Raw genomic sequence first — 21,232 nt, 5'->3', positions numbered from 1 at the left:
TGAGGTGCAAAAGGACTTGGGAGTCCTTGTGCAAGATTCTGTAACGGATAATTTGCAGATTGAGTTGGAGTCGGTGGTGAGGAAAGCAAATGCGATGTTAGCATTCATTTTGAGAAGACCAGAATATAAAAGCAAGGATGTAACTTTGAGGCTTTTTAAAACACTGCTGAGGCCTCTCTTGGAGTATCGTGAGCAGTTTTGGGCCTCTTATCTAAGAAATGATTCTGGGATTGAAGGGTTTATCATATGAGGAGCATTTGATAGCTCTGGGCTCATACTCACCGGAATTCAGAAGAATGGAGGGGAATCTCAAAGAAACCTATCAAATGTTGTAAGGCCTCAATGGAGTGGATTTCAAGAGGATGCTTTCTCTGTGGGGGTTCTAAGACCAGAGGACCAGCTCAGAATAGAGGAACGTCCATTTAGAATGGAGCTGAGGAATTTCTTTGGGCAGAGAGTGGTGAATGTGGAATTCATTGCCATATGTGGCTGTGGAGGCCAGGCCATTGAGTATACTTAAGGCAGAGGTTGATAGATTCTTAATTAGTCAAGTCATGAAGGATACAGAGAGAAGGCAAGAGATTGGGGCTGCGAGGGAAAATGGATCAGCCGTGTTGGAATGGCAGAGCAGACTTGATGGGCCAAATGCCCTAATTCTCCTATATCTGATGGTCATATGATCTTATGGATTTGCTAGCTGTAGGGCATCAAGCATCTCACAATGGGTGGTAATGCTGTCTCTCTTTCCTGTGCCATAATGTTCAGGCTGAGCCAAGCCAAGCAGAGCTAGGAGTGCTGTACTGGCTCGCTTACCAAGGCAGTGAGGCTACTTACCAGCTGCTCTTCCCATATATGCCTGATCACCTGATTATATGATCCTCCCCCTCAATCAGGTTTTATCACTTCTGCCTTATGAACAGTTTGGCTGACAGATGGTTCTCAGGAACAGAACCCTGTTATAGTAGAATATATCATTACAACTGTTTATTCCTTTTGATGATGAGGTTTTTCCTCATAGCTGTCCACAAGACCATAAAACAAGATCAGAATTAGGCCATCTGGCCCATCGAATTTGCTCATCCATTCTATCATGGCTGATTTATTATCCCTCTCAACACCATTCTCCTGCCTTCTCCCTGTGACTTTTAATGCCATGACTAATCAAGATCCTATCGACCTCTGCTTTTATTTCCTCCTAGCTAGAAATTCCTCCTCATTTCTATTGTAAATGGATGTCCTATTCTGAGGCTGCGTCTCCTCGGCTTAGACTCCTCCATTATGGAATACATTCTCTCTACATTTACTCCACCTAGACCTTTCGATATTCGATTGGACATAACTAGACAATAATTCAACATATTTCAATAGTTAATATAAGGACCTAATCAGTCAGAAAGGACATAATTAAAATTGTTTTCCAAATCTAATGCAGAACACTATCAATAGGACAGATGCATTATTATACCAAAAAAGCAACCTTCTGTTTCAAGGGCAACATACACACAAACTACTGGAGGAACTCAGCAGGCCAGGCAGCATCTAGGAAAAGAGAGCAGCTGGCATTTTGGGCTGAAACCCCGACTGTACTCTTTTCCTAGATGCTACCTGGCCTGCTGACTTCCTCCAGCATTTTGTGTGTGTTGCTTGGATTTCCAGCATCTGCAGATTTTCTCTTGTTTCCATTTTTATCTCAACTTAAGAGGCTGTTTACAGGAAAAAAAGAGATCTTGCTTTCATTAATACTTACTGAATGTCTTAAAGATGGATCTTTTATTAGCAACAACAGCTTGTATTTACAAATCACCTTTGATCCACTAAAATATCTCAAGAAATTTCCAGAAACAAATAAGTAAAGGATGTAGTTAGATAAGCAAATAAAATCTTGGTCAAAGAATTAGGTTTTTAAGGATTTATGACTTCAGGAAGGCAAGAGGTCCCAAGCAAATCCCACTGTTCATAAATGGTGAGGTAGTGGAAAGAGTCTCCCGTTTCAAGTTTTTGGGGATGAACATCACCGAGGAGCTCTCTTGGTCTGAAAACACCAGCGACTATACTACCTGAGACACTTAAGGAGACCTAATCTGCCCCAAGAACTGCTGGTCAATTTTTATCGATGTGTGATAGAGAGCATACTGACATTTAGAATGACAGTGTGGTACACTAGCTAAGCAAGACAGATCACAAAGCACTCCAAGGGTGATTGGGATGGCTCAGCGCATCACTGGGAATCAACTACTGGACCTGAAGACAAGTTCCGACTCTCAGTACCTACAGCATGCTTGTAACATCATTAAAGACCCATCCCATCCCAGACGCTGTCTGTTCAATCTCCTGCTGTCTGGCAGGAAATGCAGAAACATCTTAGTCAAGACAGTAAGACTGAAAAACAGCTTCTTCCCAAGGGCTGCTGTGCAGCTGAGTAATGCTACACCCCGGCTTGCCAATGGCCTTTGAGTGTTAGGGACTATCAAAGTCGCTTGTTACATGTAAGTATAGGAATTTTTATTTAATTAAGCTGCACTGCATGCATTGTAAATATCTGTATTGCACAGACTGGAATAACACCACAATCTCGTTGTCTTGACATTAGAGAGGAAATAATTTCATACCGGGCTTTTGGAAAGACGTGATTAAGCTCGAGAGGGTGCAGGAGTGTATGCGGAGAGATTTGATAGGTTGGGGCTGTTTTCTCTGGAGTGACAGAAGCTGAGGGTCACCTTTATAAAATAGCAAGGATAACATATATGCTCACAGTCATTTCCCCAGGGATGGAGAACTAAAAATAAACTATAGCTTCAAGTTGAGAGGAGAAATGTTTAAGAGAGCCAAAGGACAGATTTCTCACAAAGTGAAATCTGTGGAATTTGTTGCCACAAGTGGCTGTGGAGGCCAAGTCATTGGGTGTATTTAAGGCAGAGATAGATTGGTTCTTGATTAGCCAGAGCATCAAAGGGAATGGGGTGAAGGCAAGGGAGTGGGGATGACTGGAAGAATTGGATCAGCCCATGATTGAATGGTGGAGCAGACTCAATGGGCTGAATGGCCTACTTCTGCTCCTAAATCTTATGGTCTTATGGGAATGGTGGATATATGAAATGAGCTGGCAGAGGAGGTGGTACAGGCAGGTACAATTATGTTTAAAAGTCATTCAAACAGGTACGTGGATAGGAAAGATTTAGAGGGATATCTAAAGGGTTTTAAAGGGATACTTGAAGGTTTAGAAGCAGATGTTTAAATTTTCAACTTGTACTATGCAATGTCAGATTTAGATATACCTGCAAACCATCTTTCTTTACCTCCTGCATGGCCACTTATCCAACTTCCTCCCACCCTAATCCAGGAATCTATGGTGCTGGCTGTCTGATTACTGAAGGATGTCGTGGCGAAGGTGGAATTCTCATTAACGGTGAGGGAGAGAGATTTATGGAACGTTATGCTCCCGTTGCAAAGGATCTGGCTTCAAGGGATGTTGTTTCACGATCCATGACGATTGAAATTCGTGAAGGACGGTAAGATTTTCATCTTTAACCTTATGAATTCTTTATGTGCAATTGAAAATTGTATTTTATCTTTCAACCACCTACCTTGTCTCTGCTCTTCCATCAGCTTCTGACTCTTAGAGTTTGCAAAAATAGCCAGGCAATAACTCTAGAATTCCTTTAAGGGAAATAGCTGACTTGGCTCACGGATTTGTTTGAATTCTGGGACATCTATGTAACACACGCTAAACGCTGGAGGAACTCAGCAGGTCAGGCGGCTTCTATGGAAATGAACAATTGGTTGATGTTTTGGGCCGAGACCCTTTTTCAGAACTGAGAAGAAATGGGGAAAGTGCCAGAAGAAAAAGGTGGGGCGGGGGGGAGAAGAGGACATCTAGAAGGTGGAGCAGAGGACATCTAGAAGGTGGAGCCAGCTGGGTAGGAAAAGGGCTGGAGAGAAAGGAATCTCCCGTATGTAGTGCATTTAATTTAATCCTACTTCCCTTGTTTTCACAAGGGCAGGGGTGGAGTGAATGGTTTTAAAACTGCTGGTTTTTGATCACCCACAAGAGGGCAGAGGTTAGCTGGAATTCTGTGCCACAAGCTATAGAAATGGTTATAGATTTTGATTAATTTAATGTTTAGAAAAAGAGCAGTATTCCTAAGCTCAGACAGAAAAGTTGCTATTGAGTCGGCTATTTATGGACTGGGATGGGTTACGGGTCCTGGAGCTTTGGGTCCCAGGCCACCAAGTTCAGGAACAGCCATCGACCATCAGGCTCCTGAACCATCATCGATAACTTCACTCACGAAAACGCTGAACTGATTCCCCAACCTACAGACTCACTTTCGCGGACTCTACAATTCATATTCTCAATATTTATTTATTGATTATTATTTTGTTTTATTTTTTGTATATGCACAATTTGTTGTCTTTTGTACATTAGTTGTTTGTCAATCTTTGTGTGCATTTTTTCATTGATTCTATTGTGTTTCTTGGTTTTACTGTGAAAGCCTGCAAGAAAATGAATCGGTGTTCCATATATAGTGACATGTATGTACTCTGATAATAAATTTACTGTGAACTTTGAATAGGACGTTTGTTGAGCTGATCACTCAGATCATGGCTGGCAAGTTTTTAAAATGGTGACAGATTTATTCCTTACTGTTGTACTGAACAATGAGATGAATTTTTGATATAGAAACATGAGCACAAAAAACAGGACTTACTGCCCACTTCGTACACATCGAATGTGATACCCATCTACGTTAGTCAGATGTGCCCATATTAGGTCCATATTCTATACAAGTACTTGTCCAACTGGGTACATTCCATATACCCATGTCCTCTTTCGAAGTTCAAGTTTAATTGTCATTCATCCATACATAAATACTCAAGAATACAACCAAACTCTGGAGCCAAGGTGCTAACTCAGTTCCAACAATCACACACAGTACAGAGAACATATAGCACATATAAGATAGCACAGACACGCACACGCTCTCACTCACGCACTGACACACTCACTCCAAGATCTTGAGTCAGGTCAGTGGATGTTGTAGAGAAACTGCAGTGGAACACACTATAGATTGTCTTCTGAAGAATGAACACCGGGGGGGCAGTACCGACTCCAGCTTGGACATTGCGCCACACCACACTGCCCCCGGTGGAGCACAACGGTTCTGGCACTACAGCTTGAGGCCTAGTCCTCGCTATGACTGAGGCGATGCAACTCCCCTGCCGTCTGTCCACCAATAACTTAGTTAATCGGACTTGCAGGATTCCACATTAACAACGTACGACAGAGTCTTGTGATCTCAAGAAAAGTGACTAGAATGATCACTCACTGTTGAACTACGCACCTCCCTCACACATTGATATCTTTGACGCAGGCAGCACCATGATCCGCACTAGGTCCAGCTCCTTCAGTTTCTCCACAATCAGCAACTCACTGATGGGGTAGACTTTGAATACTTAAAGTTCTTAATGTCCAGCAAGGTCTTGCAATGATCAAAAAATACATTTAAAAGGCTCAGTAACAACTTTGGTTCCCATAGAAGCTGCTACAGTCGAGCGCACCACCATCTTACTGGAAGTTTATGACTAACCTGTTGCTAGGGTTTCTATTAAACCTTTCTCCTCTCACCTTAATCCTATTGTTTAGTTTTGGTCTCCCCAACCCTATTAAGCATTTTAATAGGGTGACACGGTAATGTACTGGTTAGCACAGCGCTTTACAGCAGTGGTCCCCAACCATCGGGCCGCAAAGCATGTGCTACCGGGCCGCGAGGAAACGATATGAGTCAGCTGCACCTTTCCTCATTCCCTGTCACGCCCACTGTTGAACTTGAATGCATGCGAGATCATCAGTCGGTCATTAACCTACAACTACTCTGAGTAAAAAACAAACGTTGCTTGAGAGTTTCTTTGGAAGAGATGGTAGGGGACATAAAAGGCCTAACGATGATGATAATGCAGAGCCAGCTGAGGCCGAGACTGCAAAAAAAAAGAAATCTTCCTTCAACAGAAAATACGATGAGTTGTACATAAAATATGGCTTTATTGCGACCGGTGACTCACATGCTCCAAGCCCCCTGTGTGTGATCTGTGGAGACAAGCTGTCTAATGAGGCAATAAAGCCCTCAAAACTGCGAGTCCAAGCACCCTGCACCTAAAGACAAATCCGTTGAGTTTTTTGAGGGAAAATATGCGCTGTGTGTTTAATATTCAAACGTTACTTAAAATGTTATGATGTTACTGACTTATAAGTGACATAATTGACTTATCACTATATTCATGCGAGGAAAATATGCACTGTGCGTTTAATAAATTTGTTAGGTAAACCCTTTTAGAAACGAAATTGAGTGTATTAGCCACTTATGAGCGACTTATAGTTGACTTATCACCTATATTCCGGTCGTGATTAACAAATCCCCCCTCCCAATCGGCCGGTCTGCAATAATATTGTCAATATTGAACTGGTCCACAGTGCAAAACAGGTTGGGGACCCCTGCTTTACAGTACCAGGAATATAGTATACAGTACCCGGGTTCAATTCCTGCTGCTTTCTGTAAGGAGTTTGTATGTTCTCCCCATGACTGCATGTGCTGCAGCCTCCTCTCACTGTCCAAAAACCTACCGGTTAGTAGGTTAATTTGGTCCCATGTTTAGGCTAGGATTAAATTGGGGAGTTGCTGAGCAACTGAATAGTATCTGCCTGTACAGCCTCCTCTGGCAACTCTTCTCAGATGTTCACCACCCTCCACATTGTGGAAAAAAAACTAACCTTTCAGATCCCCTTTAAATTTCTCCACTTACCCTAAACCGGTGTTCTCTGGTCCTAGGTAGTAGTCATAGATCCCGAGGGAAATTGGTTTTCGTTACAGTTGCACCATAAATAATAAATAGTAATAAAACCATAAATAGTTAAATAGTAATATGTAAATTATGCCAGTAAATTATGAAATAAGTCCAGGAGCAGCCTGTTGGCTCAGGGTATCTGACCCTCCAAGGGAAGAGTTGTAAAGTTTGATGGCCACAGGCAGGAATGACTTCCTATGACGCTCTGTGTTGCATCTCGGTGGAATGAGTCTCTGGCTGAATGTACTCCTGTGCCCACCCAGTACATTATGTAGTGGATGGGAGACATTGTCCAAGATGGCATACAACTTAAACAGCATCATCTTTTCAGACACCACCGTCAGAGAGTTCAGTTCCATCCCCACAACATCACTGGCCTTATGAATGAGTTTGTTGATTCTGTTAGTGTCTGCTACCCTCAGCCTGCTGCCCCAGCACACAACAGCAAACATGATAGCACTGGCCACCACAGACTCGTAGAACATCCTCAGCATCGTCCAGCAGATGTTAAAGGACCTCAGTCTCCTCAGGAAATAGAGACGGGTCTGACCCTTCTTGTAGACAGCCTCAGTGTTCTTAGACCAGTCCAGTTCCCCTGCCCTTGAAAAAGATTGAGACTGTCCCATCTATGCCCCTCATAAATTTGTAAATCTCTATAAGATCATCTGTAGCCTCACACATTTAAGAGAGGGTAAACCAGCTTATCCACTCACTCTCTCTTTATTGGTAAAACCCTCCATTGCAGGAAACAAACTGGTGAATCTCCTTCTTTCTGACATATTGTTCCTGACCATCCTGGTGAATCTCTCTCTTGCTGACATATCCTTCCTGAATACTGTACAGTGATACAGATGAGGACTAACCCAGATTTTGTACAACTTCAAATATATGACATCCCACCTCTTATGCTAAAGAACATGACTTGTTTATATGAACCTGGCAGATGCAATGTCGATTGATGTAATATTTTGATAGGAATAGTTTAATTTTCATTTTTTGACTCATATATTTTTGACTATATAAGAATTGAAAGTAATAATTTATCTGATGTTTTCTATGGTTATTGACATTTTCTTTCAATTCTCTCAACAGAGGGTGTGGCCCTGAAAAAGACCATGTTTACCTGCAGCTGCACCACCTGCCCCCGGAGCAGCTGGCAATGCGACTGCCTGGCATTTCAGAAACTGCCATGATTTTTGCTGGTGTGGATGTCACCAAAGAGCCAATTCCAGTTTTGCCTACAGTGCATTACAATATGGGGGGTGTTCCCACCAACTACAGAGGACAGGTAATACACTCAAGTGATTCTGCAGATGCTGGAAATCCAGATTAACACAAAGTGCCTGGGGGAGCTCAGCAGGTCAGGCAGCATCAATGGAGAGGAATAAATAGTGGACGTTTCTAGGATCGAGACCCTTTATCAGGACCTGCTGAAGGATCTCGGCCTATAGCATTTACTTTGTTTTCTCACCACCTGGTGATTTGGCCAACAACAGAAAATAAGGAGGCGTGGGATCCAAGGGGACATTGCTTTGTGGATCTAGAACTGGCTTGCCCACAGAAGGCAAAGAGTGGTTGTAGACGGGTCATATTCTGCATGGAGGCCGGTGACCAGTGGCGTGCCTCAGGGATCTGTTCTGGGACCCTTACTCTTTATGATTTTTATAAATGACCTGGATGAGGAAGTGGAGGGATGGGTTAGTAAATTTGCTCATGACACAAAGGTTGGGGGTGTTGTGGGTAGTGTGGAGGGCTGTCAGAGGTTACAGCGGGACATTGATAGGATGCAAAACTGGGCTGAGAAGTGGCAGATGGAGTTCAACCCAGCTAAGCTTGAGATGGTTCATTTTGGTAGGTCAACTATGATGGCCGAATATAGTATTAATGGTAAGACTCTTGGCAGTGTGGAGGATCGGAGGGATCTTGGGGTCTAAGTCTATAAGGCACTCATAGCTGCTATGCAGGTTGACTCTGTGGTTAAGAAGTCATATGGTGCATTGGCCTTCATCAATCATGGGATTGAGTTTAAGAGCCGAGAGGTAATGTTGCAGCTATATAGGACCCTGGTCTACTTGGACTACTGTGCTCACTTCTGGTTGCCTCACTACTGGAAGGACGTGGAAACCATAGAAAGGGTGCAGAGGAGATTTACAAGGATGTTGCCTGGATTGCGGAGCATGCCTTATGAGAATAGGTTGAGTGAACTTGGCCTTTTCTCCTTGGAGTGACGGAGGATGAGAGGTGACCTGATAGAGGTATACAAGATAATGAGAGGCATTGATCGTGTAGATAGTCAGAGACTTTTCCCCAGGGCTGAAATGGCTAGCACAAGGGGACACAGGTTTAAGGTGCTGGGGAGTAGGTACAGAGGAGATGTCGGGTAGGTTTTTTTACTCAAAGAGTGGTGAGTACGTGGAATAGGCTGCCGGCAATGGTGGTAGAGGTGGATACGATGGGGTCTTTTAAGAGACTTTTGGATAGGGACATGGAGCATAGTAAAATGGAGGGCTATAGGTAAGCCTAGTAATTTCTTAGGTAGGGACATGTTCGGCACAACTTTGTGGGCTGAAGGGACTGTATTGTGCTGTAGGTATTCTATGTTTCTAGAATTGGCTGTGCTTACCCACACACTTGTGGCTGAAGGGTAAACCGTCAGAAATAGACAAAACTGAGAGGCATGGATGTTTTCTTCCATGTTGGGAATGTCAAATACCAAAGGGAAGGTGGGGGGGCGGTGGTGGAGAGGGGGTAAGTTTAAAGAAGATTTGCAAAGCATAGCTTTCTGCAGCTTACTTCAGTCCTATGCAGTGCCTCCCCTCCATACCAGACAGCGATGCAGCCAGTTAGAATACCAGACCTGACAAAGGGCCTCGGCCCGAATCATTAACTTTATATTCCTTTGCACAGGTGCTTCCTGACCTGCTGAATTCTTCCAGCATTTTGTGTGTTGTACTATAAAGTTATGAAACAAAGAAGGTACCACTATTGTTCCTTGACAAGGTCATTTTAGTATGTGGTCTACTATGAATAATATGAATCTCAATCTCCTTAAGCCAGTAGAAACAAAATTATATTCTGTTTTCTTTAGGAACTTGGTACATTTACAGCATTGACACTAGTGTTATGTGAAAATAACAAAACCATAAGACACAGGAGCTGAATTAGGCCATTCAGCCCATCGAATCTGCTTCACCATTCCATCATGGCTGATTTATCATCCCTCTCAACCCCATTCTACTTTCATCTGTAACCTTTGATCCCCCAACTAACCTATTAACCTCCACTTTAAATATACCTGATGACTTGTCTGTGGCAATGAAATCCACAGATTTATGACCCTTTGGCTAAAGAAATTACTCCTCAGCTCTGTTCTAAATGGACACCCATCTATTCTGAGGCTGTGCCCTCTGGTCCTAGACTCCTCCACTATAAAGAACATCTCCACATCCATTCTATCTATGCCTACCAATATTCAAAAGGTTCAATGAGAACCCCGCCCCTATTTTTCTAAACAGAGTCTCATACACAAACCCTTTCCTTCCCAGAATCATTCTCATGAGCCTCCACCGGGCCCTCTCCAATGCCAGCACATCGATTCTTAGATAAGTGGCCCAAAACTGTTCGCAATACTCCAATTGCGTTCTGACCAATGCCTTATAAAGCTTCAGAAATGTATCCTTGCTTTTATATTCAAATCCTCTCAAATTGTATGTCAACGTTACATTTGCCTCCCTCACCACTGACTCAATCTGCAAGTTAACCCTGCAGTAACCTGTCATATAATGAAGCTTGCCACAGAAATTGCTCGGTAATGGTAGGGGTCCATGGCATAAAAAAGGTTGGGAATCCCTGCTCTAGAGTGTTCATGAAGTATACACTTTTTTAAAACAGCTTATCTGAAGGGAAATATGTATGGCTCACGTTATAAACCACATTCACCACATTTGAGTGTATAATTTGCTTCTTGCAGGTGATCAACTATGTAAATGGTAAAGATGTTGTCGTCCCTGGTCTCTATGCTTGTGGTGAAGCTGCTAGTGCTTCTGTACACGGAGCTAATCGGCTTGGAGCAAACTCCTTACTCGACTTAGTTGTGTTTGGTCGTGCCTGTGCCCTCACCATTGCAGAAACGTCCAAGCCTGGTGAGCTTTCTGACTCATTTTGAAATTAAGCAAACATTCCCAGAGCACGTGACTTTGCATCACATAGTGTTCTAACCAATCGAGGTTAAAATAGCTTCTTGATTATAGGTTTTTTGTTCGTACAAAATGTCAGTGTTTGGAGGGCAAGTATTTATTCCTTGCCAAATAATGTTGGAGGATGAGAGGTAACTTGATTGAGGTGTATGAAACAACACACAAAATTCTGGAGGTCACCCATTTTAATTCCACTTCCCATTCCCATTCTGATATTCAATCTGTGGCCTCCTCGACTGTTGTGATGAGACCACACTCAGGTTGGAGGAACAACACCTTGTATTTCGTTTGGGTAGCCCCCAACCTGTTGGCATGAACATCGATTTCTCACACTTTCAGTAATGCCCCCACCCTCTCCTTCACCATTCCCCATTCCCTTTTCCTTCTCTCACCTTATCTCCTTGCCTGCCCATCAGCTCCCTCTGGTTCTTCTTCCCCCCCAACCCCCTTTCTTTCTTTCATGGCCTTCTATCCCCACCTATCAGACGCCCCCCTTCTCCAGCCCTGTATCTCACCAATCAACTTCCCAGCTCTTTACTTCATCCAACTCCCTCCCGGTTTCACCTATCACCTTGAATTTCTCTCTCCCCCCCACTTTTTAAATCTACTCCTCAGCATTTTTCCCCAGTCCTGCCGAAGGGTCTCAGCCCGAAACGTCGATTCTACTCTTTTCTATAGATGCTGCCTGGCCTGCTGAGTTCCCCCAGCATTGTGTGTGTGTGTGTGTTGCTTGGATTTCCAGCATCTGCAGATTTTCTGCCTCTTGGCACCTCGTACATCTCTAGCAAAATAGATTGAGTGGACAGGTAGAGACATTTTCCCAGAGTAGAAATGGCTAATGCCAGGGGACATCATTTTAATGTGATTGGGAGAAAGTATAGGGGAGAAGTTTTTTTTACACAGAGAATGGGTGTGTGGAACTCCCCGTAAGGGTGGTGGTAGATGCAGATATATTAGGGGCATTTACAGTAAGAGACTATTTTGTTAGATATATGATAGAAAAATGGAGCATTACGTAAGAAGAACAGGTTAGATTGATGTTAGAATAGGTTAAAAGTTTAGCACAATTTTGTGGGCTGGAGGGCCTGTACTATGATTTACAGTTCAGTGCTTTGTTTAGAGCCCTAAGCATTTCATAGAAAATGCCACTTTGCAACATCTGCTTATTGTAGAGGACCACAAAATCAGTTAAAAATCTTAAGGTGGCCACAGGATCCTACAGCACGATATACTGTGGTTCATAGAGAATTAAAATTGGAATTTTGAACCTTGAGTTTATGGTAGCTATTTCTCACACGTTTAAGAACATGGGTCCCAAGTTTTCAGTGTTGGAATCCAACATTGTTGAGGTAACAGTGTGGAATAGGCCCTTCGAGCCACCACACTGCCCAGCAATGCCAAATTTTAATCCTAGCCTAATCACGGGACAGTTTACAATAACCAACTAACTTACTAACCAGTACGTCTTTGGACTGTGCGAGAAAACCAGAGCTCCTGGAGGAAACCCACATGGTCACAGAAAGACCATGCAAAACTCCTCACAGGCAGCGGAGGGAATTGAACCAGGGTCACCTGTGCTGTAAAGCGTTGTGCTGACCACTAAACTACCATGAAACAAATAAGCAAATTCCATTGTCTGCCTCCCACCCAGCCAATTCCTCTCTCCTTAGCATGGAGGATGCTAAGAGGATGCAGGGTGACTTGGATAGGTTGGATGAGTGGGCAAGTTCATGGCAGATGAAATTTAATGTGGATAAATGTGAAGTTATCCACTTTGGTGGCAAAAATAGGAAAACAGATTATTATCTGAATGGTGGCCGATTAGGAAAAGGGGAGGTGCAACGAGACCTGGGTGTCATTATACACCAGTCATTGAAAGTGGGCATGCAGGTACAGCAGGCGGTGATAAAGGCGAATGGTATGCTGGCATTTATAGCGAGAGGATTCGAGTACAGGAGCAGGGAGGTACTACTGCAGTTGTACAAGGCCTTGGTGAGACCACACCTGGAGTATTGTGTGCAGTTTTGGTCCCCTAATCTGAGGAAAGACATCCTTGCCATAGAGGGAGTACAAAGAAGGTTCACCAGATTGATTCCTGGGATGGCAGGACTTTCATATGAAGAAAGACTGGATGAACTGGGCTTGTACTCGTTGGAATTTAGAAGATTGAGGGGGGATCTGATTGAAACGTATAAGATCCTAAAGGGATTGGACAGGCTAGATGCAGGAAGATTGTTCCCGATGTTGGGGAAGTCCAGAACGAGGGGCCACAGTTTGAGGATAGAGGGGAAGCCTTTTAGGACCGAGATTAGGAAAAACTTCTTCACACAGAGAGTGGTGAATCTGTGGAATTCTCTGCCACAGGAAACAGTTGAGGTCAGTTCATTGACTATATTTAAGAGGGAGTTAGATATGGCCCTTGTGGCTACGGGGGTCAGGGGGTATGGAGGGAAGGCTGGGGCGGGGTTCTGAGTTGGATGATCAGCCATGATCATAATGAATGGCGGTGCAGGCTCGAAGGGCCGAATGGCCTACTCCTGCACCTGTTTTCTATGTTTCTATGTTTCCTATTCTTCCCCACCAACAGTTAACAGGATTTCTTTATTAAGGTACCAATCAGAGCGTATATTGCAATATCCAGTGTTAGGACAGCTTTATAACTTCTGTTAAATAGCAAGTAAACTTTGTTACTTTTTGTCTTTCATATCCATGAATTTTTCTTAATGTATCACATCCTAAGTATGTTCACTATTACACAGCAGCCAACATTCATTCACCAGGGACCACATTAAAGTACAAAATCCAAAGTAAATTTATTATCAAAGTACATATATGTCACCATATACAACCCTGAGAGTCATTTTCTTACAGGCATTCACAGCAGAACAAAGAAATATGACAATCAATGAAAAATACAAATAAAGACTGACAAACAACCAATGGCAAAAGAAGGCAAACTGCAAATAAAAATAAAGACAGGCCAAGTAATGTTATTTGACTGATCCAAATGTTAAGTATAACTTTACCTCTCCCCACCCTGCTTTCTGCAGGGATCACTGTCTCCATGATCCCCGGTCCATTCGTCCCTCCCCACTAATCTTCCTCCCTCTGGTGTCTTCCCCCTCCCTTTCCAGTCCTGAAGAAGATCTTGGCCTGAAACGTCAACTGTTTATTCATTTCCATAGTTTCTGCCTGACCCATTCCATGTCCCATTCCCATTCTGACATGTCTATCCATGGCCTCCTCTACTGTAAAGATGAAACCACACTCAGGTTGAAGGAACAACACCTTATATTCCGTCTGGGTAGCCTCCAACCTGATGGCATGATCATTGACTTCTCAAACTTCTACTAATGCCCCACCTCCCCCTCGTACCTCATCCCTTATTTGTTTATATACACATTCTTTTTCTCTTTCTCCTTTTTCTCCCTCTGTCCCTCTGACTATACCCCTTGCCCATCCTCTGGGTTTTTTCCCCCCTCCCCCTTTTCCTTCTCCCTGGGCCTCCTGTCCCATGATCCTCTCATATCCCTTTTGCCAATCACCTGTCCAGCTCTTGGCTCCATCCCTCCCCCTCCTGTCTTCTCCTATCATTTTGGATCTCCCCCTCCCCCTCCCACTTCCAAATCTCTTACTAACTCTTCCTTTAGTTAGTCCTGTCGAAGGGTCTCAGCCCGAAATGTCATCTGTACCTCTTCCTAGAGATGCTGCCTGGCCTGCTGTGTTCACCAGCAACTTTGATGTGTGTTGCTTGAATTTCCAGCGTCTGCAGAATTCCTCGTGTTCTGCCTGACCTGCTGAGTTCCTCCAGCATTTTGTGTGAGTTGCTTTGGGTTTCCAGCATCTGCAGACTTTCTGGTGTTGATGTTACTTGAGGATAGTGTTATGAGCTGGAAAACAGTTCATCACAGAACAGTACAGTCCTTTGGTAAGCTTACTACACTGAGCTTACAGACTAAGTTCCACGTTGGCAGGGTATGATCACACAACCTTCTGAAACTTGATGTGAGAATGCTCACTAACTATTGTTACATGATCATGTTTTGGCTTTTTTTTTGTTTTCTTGTGCTCTTTATACATGCTTGAATGTGAAAGATCTTGGGGAGACTACAGCTACAACAATACTGTTTTTCTTTGTGGAAGAATTACTATCAACAGAATAGAATTGTATTCTTTTTAAAATCATGTCTTTGTATCTGAAGTGCTATTCTTTCTTGCTGCAAACCCAGGAGAAACTCTTGCACCAATTGATCCAAATGCTGGGGAGGAGTCAGTGGCGAACCTGGACAGAATGCGGTTTGCCGATGGAAGCACTCGCACGTCTGAGCTCCGTCTGAACATGCAGAAGGTGAGGAACAGGGGCAGCTTTCAGGAATTACTCAGTCAATATATTTCACAGCTTTTGTATATTATGGGGTAATTGAAGTCACTGTTGAAAATAGGGGTGCTGGTGTTTAAAAGGCTTTCTATGATTCTGCTCAACTGGTGTCTATTTAGTGCAAATATTAATGAATATTCCTATTAAAACCATTAAAGATCAGGTAGCGCTTTGAGGTTGATGTTTCCTCCTGCCTATGACTTGGGGTGATGGAATGTCTATGGGAGGATGTGAAACATGGTCAGAAATGTTCAGCATGGACTAGATGGGCCAGAGGGCCTGTTTTTGTGCTGTAGTGCTGTATGACTCCATGTGCAATGAATGTTTCTGGGCTGAATTGTACAACAGTACCAATATGTTCCTTACAGGGTGGTATAGTAATGTTCCTTACAGGGTGGTATAGTAAGGTGGCGCTTAGCCTAACAATTTACACCACCAGCAGTTTGGATTCAATTCCTGCTGCTGTCTGTAAGGAGTTTGTTTGTTCTCCCCGTGATGGTGTGGGTTTCCTCCGGGTGCTTCAGTACCCTCCCACGTTCCAAAGACGTACAGGTTAGGGTTAGTAAGCTGTGGGGATCCTATGTTGGTGCCAAAGGCATGGCGGCACCTGCAGGCTGCCCACGGCGCACCCTCAGATTGTGTTGGTCATTGACAGAAATGGCACATTTCACGGTATGTTTCGATGTACATGTGAGAAATAAAGCTAATCCTTAATCTTCTCAAGGTTGTTCATAACACTGAGTGGCTTCCTTGCCCCATCGGTGTACTTTCTATGGTGCAGGGTAGGCCGCGGATATAGTTCAGTGGCCACTTTATTAGGTACGCCTGTTCACCTCGTTAATGCAAAGCATGTTGCAGCAACTCGGTGCACAGAAATGTGCAGGCATTGTCAAGGGGTTCAGTTGTTGTTCAGACCAAACATCAGAATGGGGAAGAAATGTGATCTAAGTGACAGACCTGAAGGAGGGTCTCAACCCCAAACATCGACGGTTTACTCTTTTCCATCGATGCTGCCTGGCCTGCTGAGTTCCTCAGATTTTCTCTCGTTTCTGACTGTGGAATGATTGTGCCAGACGTGGCGGTTTTGAGTATCGGTGAAACTGCTGATCTCCTGGGATTTTCACACACAACAGTCTCTAGAGTTTACAGAGAATGGTGCAAATAACAAAAAACATCCAAGGAGCGGCAGTTCTGTAAGCGAAACTGCCTTGTTAATGAGAGAGGTCAGAGGAGAATGGTCAGACTGGTTCAATCTGACAAGAAGGCGACAATGTAAACAGCAATATAAAAAGTGTTTTGAAGTGTGTGCAGTGTAGTGGCGGGGTAATAGATGACGATGGGATGCTGACTTCTTGGGGGATGGGGAGAAACTTTTAAGATGGTGTGAAGTTTTTGTTTTAATTGGGCTTTCTGGAAAGAAGCTGCAGTGATGGTAGACTGCAGCCAATGACCTTTTCTGCTGACATGATAGTTCACTATAGCTTTTATGTATTGTGAGAGGGTGCTGCAGATTACCAGACACAAATAGCTGATGCAAAGATGCGCTCTATGATGGCAGTGTAGAATTGCACCAGTATGTACTACGGAAGGTGGAATTTTACAAACTGTTGCAAGAAATGCATTTTCTGTCGAGTCTCTGTATTAGCCCTATTAAGCCATTTGAAAACTGTGTATTAGATACCTTTTAATCTTCTAAAATGAAGTAAATGGAGGGGTAATTTAGACAACCTAACCTTGTAATTTAACCCTATAAGTCTCAATAGTGTTTTGACATCAAAGCATGAGAATTGACAGTTCACATTTGTAATCTGTATCGCGAATGGCAAACGTCAGTCCTTGCTCATACTATGTTCAAAATGGAAATGATCTTGTTGCAAGGGACCAAACTGCAATTGCCAGATCTGCATCAGGGTAGCAAGTTAGTATTCTTTGGCCTCAATGATCTAAAATCAGTTATATTTTAACATAATATGGTTTTCAGTAGCCTAATTCTGCTCCTATGATGTAACCCTAACCCTGAGTCTTTCAAATGGGGAAGGAAATCGGAGCACCCGGAGGAAACCCACACAGTCACGGGAGAACATACAAACTCCTTACAGACAGTGGTAGGAATTGAACCACTGATCACTGATGCTGTTATGCGTTACACCAACCGCAATGCTATAGGTTTCTTTATGTAGCTTCCCTCACACTGGTGCTCTCTTCTGAACAAAGTGTAGCTACCAAAAGACATTTTTGCTAATAAACTTATATCTCATCTTTCAAATTAAGCCTTTGCCAGCTTGCCTCCTTTAGCAGTGTGTTAGCGAGTTGATCATTATTTTAATCAGTAATGATGGATGTGTTAAAATGATGTCAGTGGTTCAGTGTAAATTTAATTAAGAAATTAATCGGTTTGAATGGGCTATAAAATGTCTTGATGCTGATTGGGGATGTACGGAAGATTAATGTTCACTTAATTCTTGCCTTCTGCAGTGCATGCAAAGTCACGCAGCAGTGTTCCGCACGGGGTCAGTGCTTAAAGAAGGCTGTGACAAGCTGAGTGATCTATACAATTGCTTGAGTGACATCAAGACATTTGACAGAGGTGAATATATTTCCTAAAATAGAAACAAAGGATGCTGGAAATAGACAGTGGATTGGGTAACATTTGTGGAGAGAGAAATACAGTTAATTGCTGGGGTCATTGTCCTTTGTAACAAAAGGTTCATGACTTTCTTGATTAATTTATTTTAAGGCTTTAAGGCATTGGTCAGCAGTTTGTGGGCTAATGGCATTTGAGAGGGACTAGAGGATGCTCAAGAGAATGAGCTTGGGAATGAAAGGGTTAACACAAGTGTTTGAAGGCTCTGGGCCCGTACTCGCTGGAGTTTAGAAGAATGACAGGGGATCTCGGTGAAACCTATCGAATGTGAAGAGCATGTTTCTGAAACTGGGAGAGTCTTGGACCAGAGGGCACAGATTCGGAATACAAGGAGATCCCTTTAGAACAGAGATGAGGAGGAATTTCTTTAGCCAGAGAGTGGTGAATATGTGGAATTCATTGCCACAGACTGCTGTGGTAGCCACGTCATTGGGTGTATTTAAAGTGGAGGTTGATAGGTTCTTGATTAGTCAGGGCGTCAGAGGTTGTGGGGAGAAGGCAGAGAAATGGGGTTGAGAAAAATAATAAATCAGCCTTGATAGAATGGCAGAGCAGATTCAAAGGGCTGAAAGGCCTAATTTTACTCCCATCTGCCACAAGCAGGACTTCCTGGTGGCCAAATATTTCAATTCCGATTCCCATTCATTTTCCTAAGTGCTGATCCCTGGCTCCTCTTGTGCCAAGATGAGGCCACCCTCCTTACAATCCATCTGGGTATCCTCCAACCTGATTGCATGAATATCGGTGTCTCCTTTTGATAAACAAATTCCCCTTCCCCCCAATTCCCCACTCTGATCTTTTACTTCTCACCTGCCTGTTACTTCCCCCGGGTCCCCTCCGCTTTCCCTTTCTGCTATGATCCACTCTCATGTCAGGTTCTTCCTTCTCCAGCCCTTGACCTTTCCCACACACTTGGCTTCATCTATCACCTTCCAGCTACCCTCTTTCCCTCCCCCTCCCACCCCATCTTTTTATTTGGGCATCGTTCCCTTTCCTTCTCAGTCCTGAAGGTTTCAGCTCGAAACGTCAACTGAAGAGACCAGTATTGTATGGGGAGGCCAGTAGAGTGGAAGTAGAGGATCTGAACAGTTCTATGTTCTTGCAAGCATATACTTGCTCTAAGTTTTAAGAGGAGAAGGATTTCAAGTAGAGGTGCAAGAAAGGTCAGATGTGGTTAAGGGGTTGTCAATTACGATAGGGGGAAGTTAGTAGTTCATGAAGAAAGATCTTTCTTCAAGGCATTGATGTTATCTGTGATCATCAGAACCGTTAGGACTATTCCAGAGGAACTGGGAGAATGAAATGGGGTGGGATCTTCTTTGATTCTGGTTATGAGCAGTTTAGTGGTGAGGATCTTGTGATTAATAAGCACAGTACTTATTTCAAATGTGCTGAGTGGTCAGTAAACTGTGCTTAATGAGAGCTTATGCTGTTTGTTTCAGGTATCGTTTGGAATTCTGATCTGATTGAGACCTTGGAGCTGCAAAACTTGATGCTGTGTGCCTTGCAGACGATCTACAGTGCAGAGGCTCGCAAGGAAAGCAGGGGAGCACATGCTCGGGAGGACTTCAAGGTCAGAGTCATCTGACAATGTGATGGGATCAAACAACATAACTCTGTTATGTCACATATCGGAGCTGGGCGCTGAATCTTTACTGCATCAAAAGTGCCTAAAAGATAACCATGGAATACAGAAAAGGCCATGGATAATCAACAGATCAGATAGCAGTTCTGATGAGGGGTCATTGGCCAAAAACGTTAATTAAACTCATAGAGTACTACATCACCTGAAACAAACAGCATAAGCTCTCATTAAGCACAGTTTACTGACCACTCGGCACATTTGAAATAAGTACTGTGCTTATTAATCACAAGATCCTCACCACTAAACTGCTCATAACCAGAATCAAAGAAGATCCCACCCCATTTCATTCTCCCAGTTCCTCTGGAATAGTCTGGAATCACAGTAACAGGCCCTTCGGTCCATCTAGTCCATTTTAACTATTATTCTGCCTGGTCCCATCAACTTTCACTTGACCATATCCTTCCATCCGTGTACTTATACAACCTTCTCTTGAATGTTCAAATGTTCAAAGGTACAATTTAATGTCAGAGAAACGTATACAATATACGTACATCCTGAAATGCTTTTTTCTACCCGCAACAATCCACGAAAACAGAGGAGTGCCCCAAGGATGAACGACAGTTAAATGTTAGAACCCCAAAGTCCCCCCCCAGCTCCCCTCCCGTGCGTAAGCGGCCACGAGCAACAATCCCCCCCTCCCACCGGCAAAAATAAAGCGCACCCGCTACCAGCGCTCAAGCATGAGCAAAGCAATAGCAAAGACACAGACTTGCAGTTACCCCAAAGACCACATTGTTCACCCGATAATTCGACATGCTGCAGGCTCTTTCTCTCCTAATAAGGGAGAAAGAGGTGACTCTATTTTCCAGCGAGCGGAGAGACATAACAAACAACTCACTAGTTTACAATGTCAAAAGTCCGTTACGTTGCGTTTTTCGAGCCCTATGCCTGAAGATCTCAAGGATCCCGGGTCCCCAGGCACACAGCAGATGTTCCGACTCTCCCAACAACACACGGGTCTCCTATGGCGACACCAACCCTTGATCCGCCCGTCTCCAGTTCCACAAGATGCCAGGCTTCGAAATCCGTGCTGAAATCTTAGGCCAAGCCTTTGGCAAGCCTAACAACGGCCGATTGCGGAACCCCGAGAGCGGGTCCCATTCCCGCAAAGAACCGTAGTCAGCGTGTATCTCCAGATCAGTGTCTTCAAAAGAACCATGAAAGGGAAAAATAGAGATATTAAAGATGGAAATGGAGCTGTTTTCGAAGATGCAAACAAAGGAGTCGTCATTGGGTGCCATAACTACTCAGCTCCGCCTCCTAACATTGAATGTTGAAATTGAAATGGCACCACTTCCACTGGCGGCTCGTTCCACACTCTCCCCACCCTCCGAGTGATGAAGTTCACCCTCCTGTTCTCCTTAAACATTTCACCTTTCATCTTAACCCATGACCTCTTACTCCAGTCTACACAGGAGATGCCCAATCTGCTAAGCAGATTCAGATTCATTCGTTTATCACTTGTACCTCAAAGCATACAGTAAATGCATCATTTGTGTTAACAGCCAACGCACTCAAGGGGGCAGCAT

At 43.6% G+C, this 21,232-nt stretch overlaps 1 protein-coding gene across 1 annotated transcript in view; it reads left to right on the top strand.

The window, feature by feature from the left end:
• Positions 1 to 21,232, top strand: part of sdha (succinate dehydrogenase complex, subunit A, flavoprotein (Fp)) — an 81,924-nt gene that overhangs the window by 49,745 nt on the left and 10,947 nt on the right. The window contains exons 10-15 of the mRNA XM_072252078.1: positions 3,341 to 3,509; positions 7,933 to 8,128; positions 10,811 to 10,982; positions 15,266 to 15,384; positions 17,890 to 18,001; positions 19,501 to 19,631. Of these exons, the coding sequence (XP_072108179.1) occupies positions 3,341 to 3,509; positions 7,933 to 8,128; positions 10,811 to 10,982; positions 15,266 to 15,384; positions 17,890 to 18,001; positions 19,501 to 19,631 (899 nt within the window). The remainder of the gene's footprint in view (positions 1 to 3,340; positions 3,510 to 7,932; positions 8,129 to 10,810; positions 10,983 to 15,265; positions 15,385 to 17,889; positions 18,002 to 19,500; positions 19,632 to 21,232) is intronic.

Source organism: Mobula birostris, chromosome 1 (genome assembly GCF_030028105.1).
Source record: "Mobula birostris isolate sMobBir1 chromosome 1, sMobBir1.hap1, whole genome shotgun sequence".
In the NCBI taxonomy this organism is placed as follows: domain Eukaryota; kingdom Metazoa; phylum Chordata; class Chondrichthyes; order Myliobatiformes; family Myliobatidae; genus Mobula; species Mobula birostris.
The sequence above is the reverse complement of the archived record's forward strand: the minus strand, read 5'-3'. Positions and strand labels throughout refer to the sequence as shown.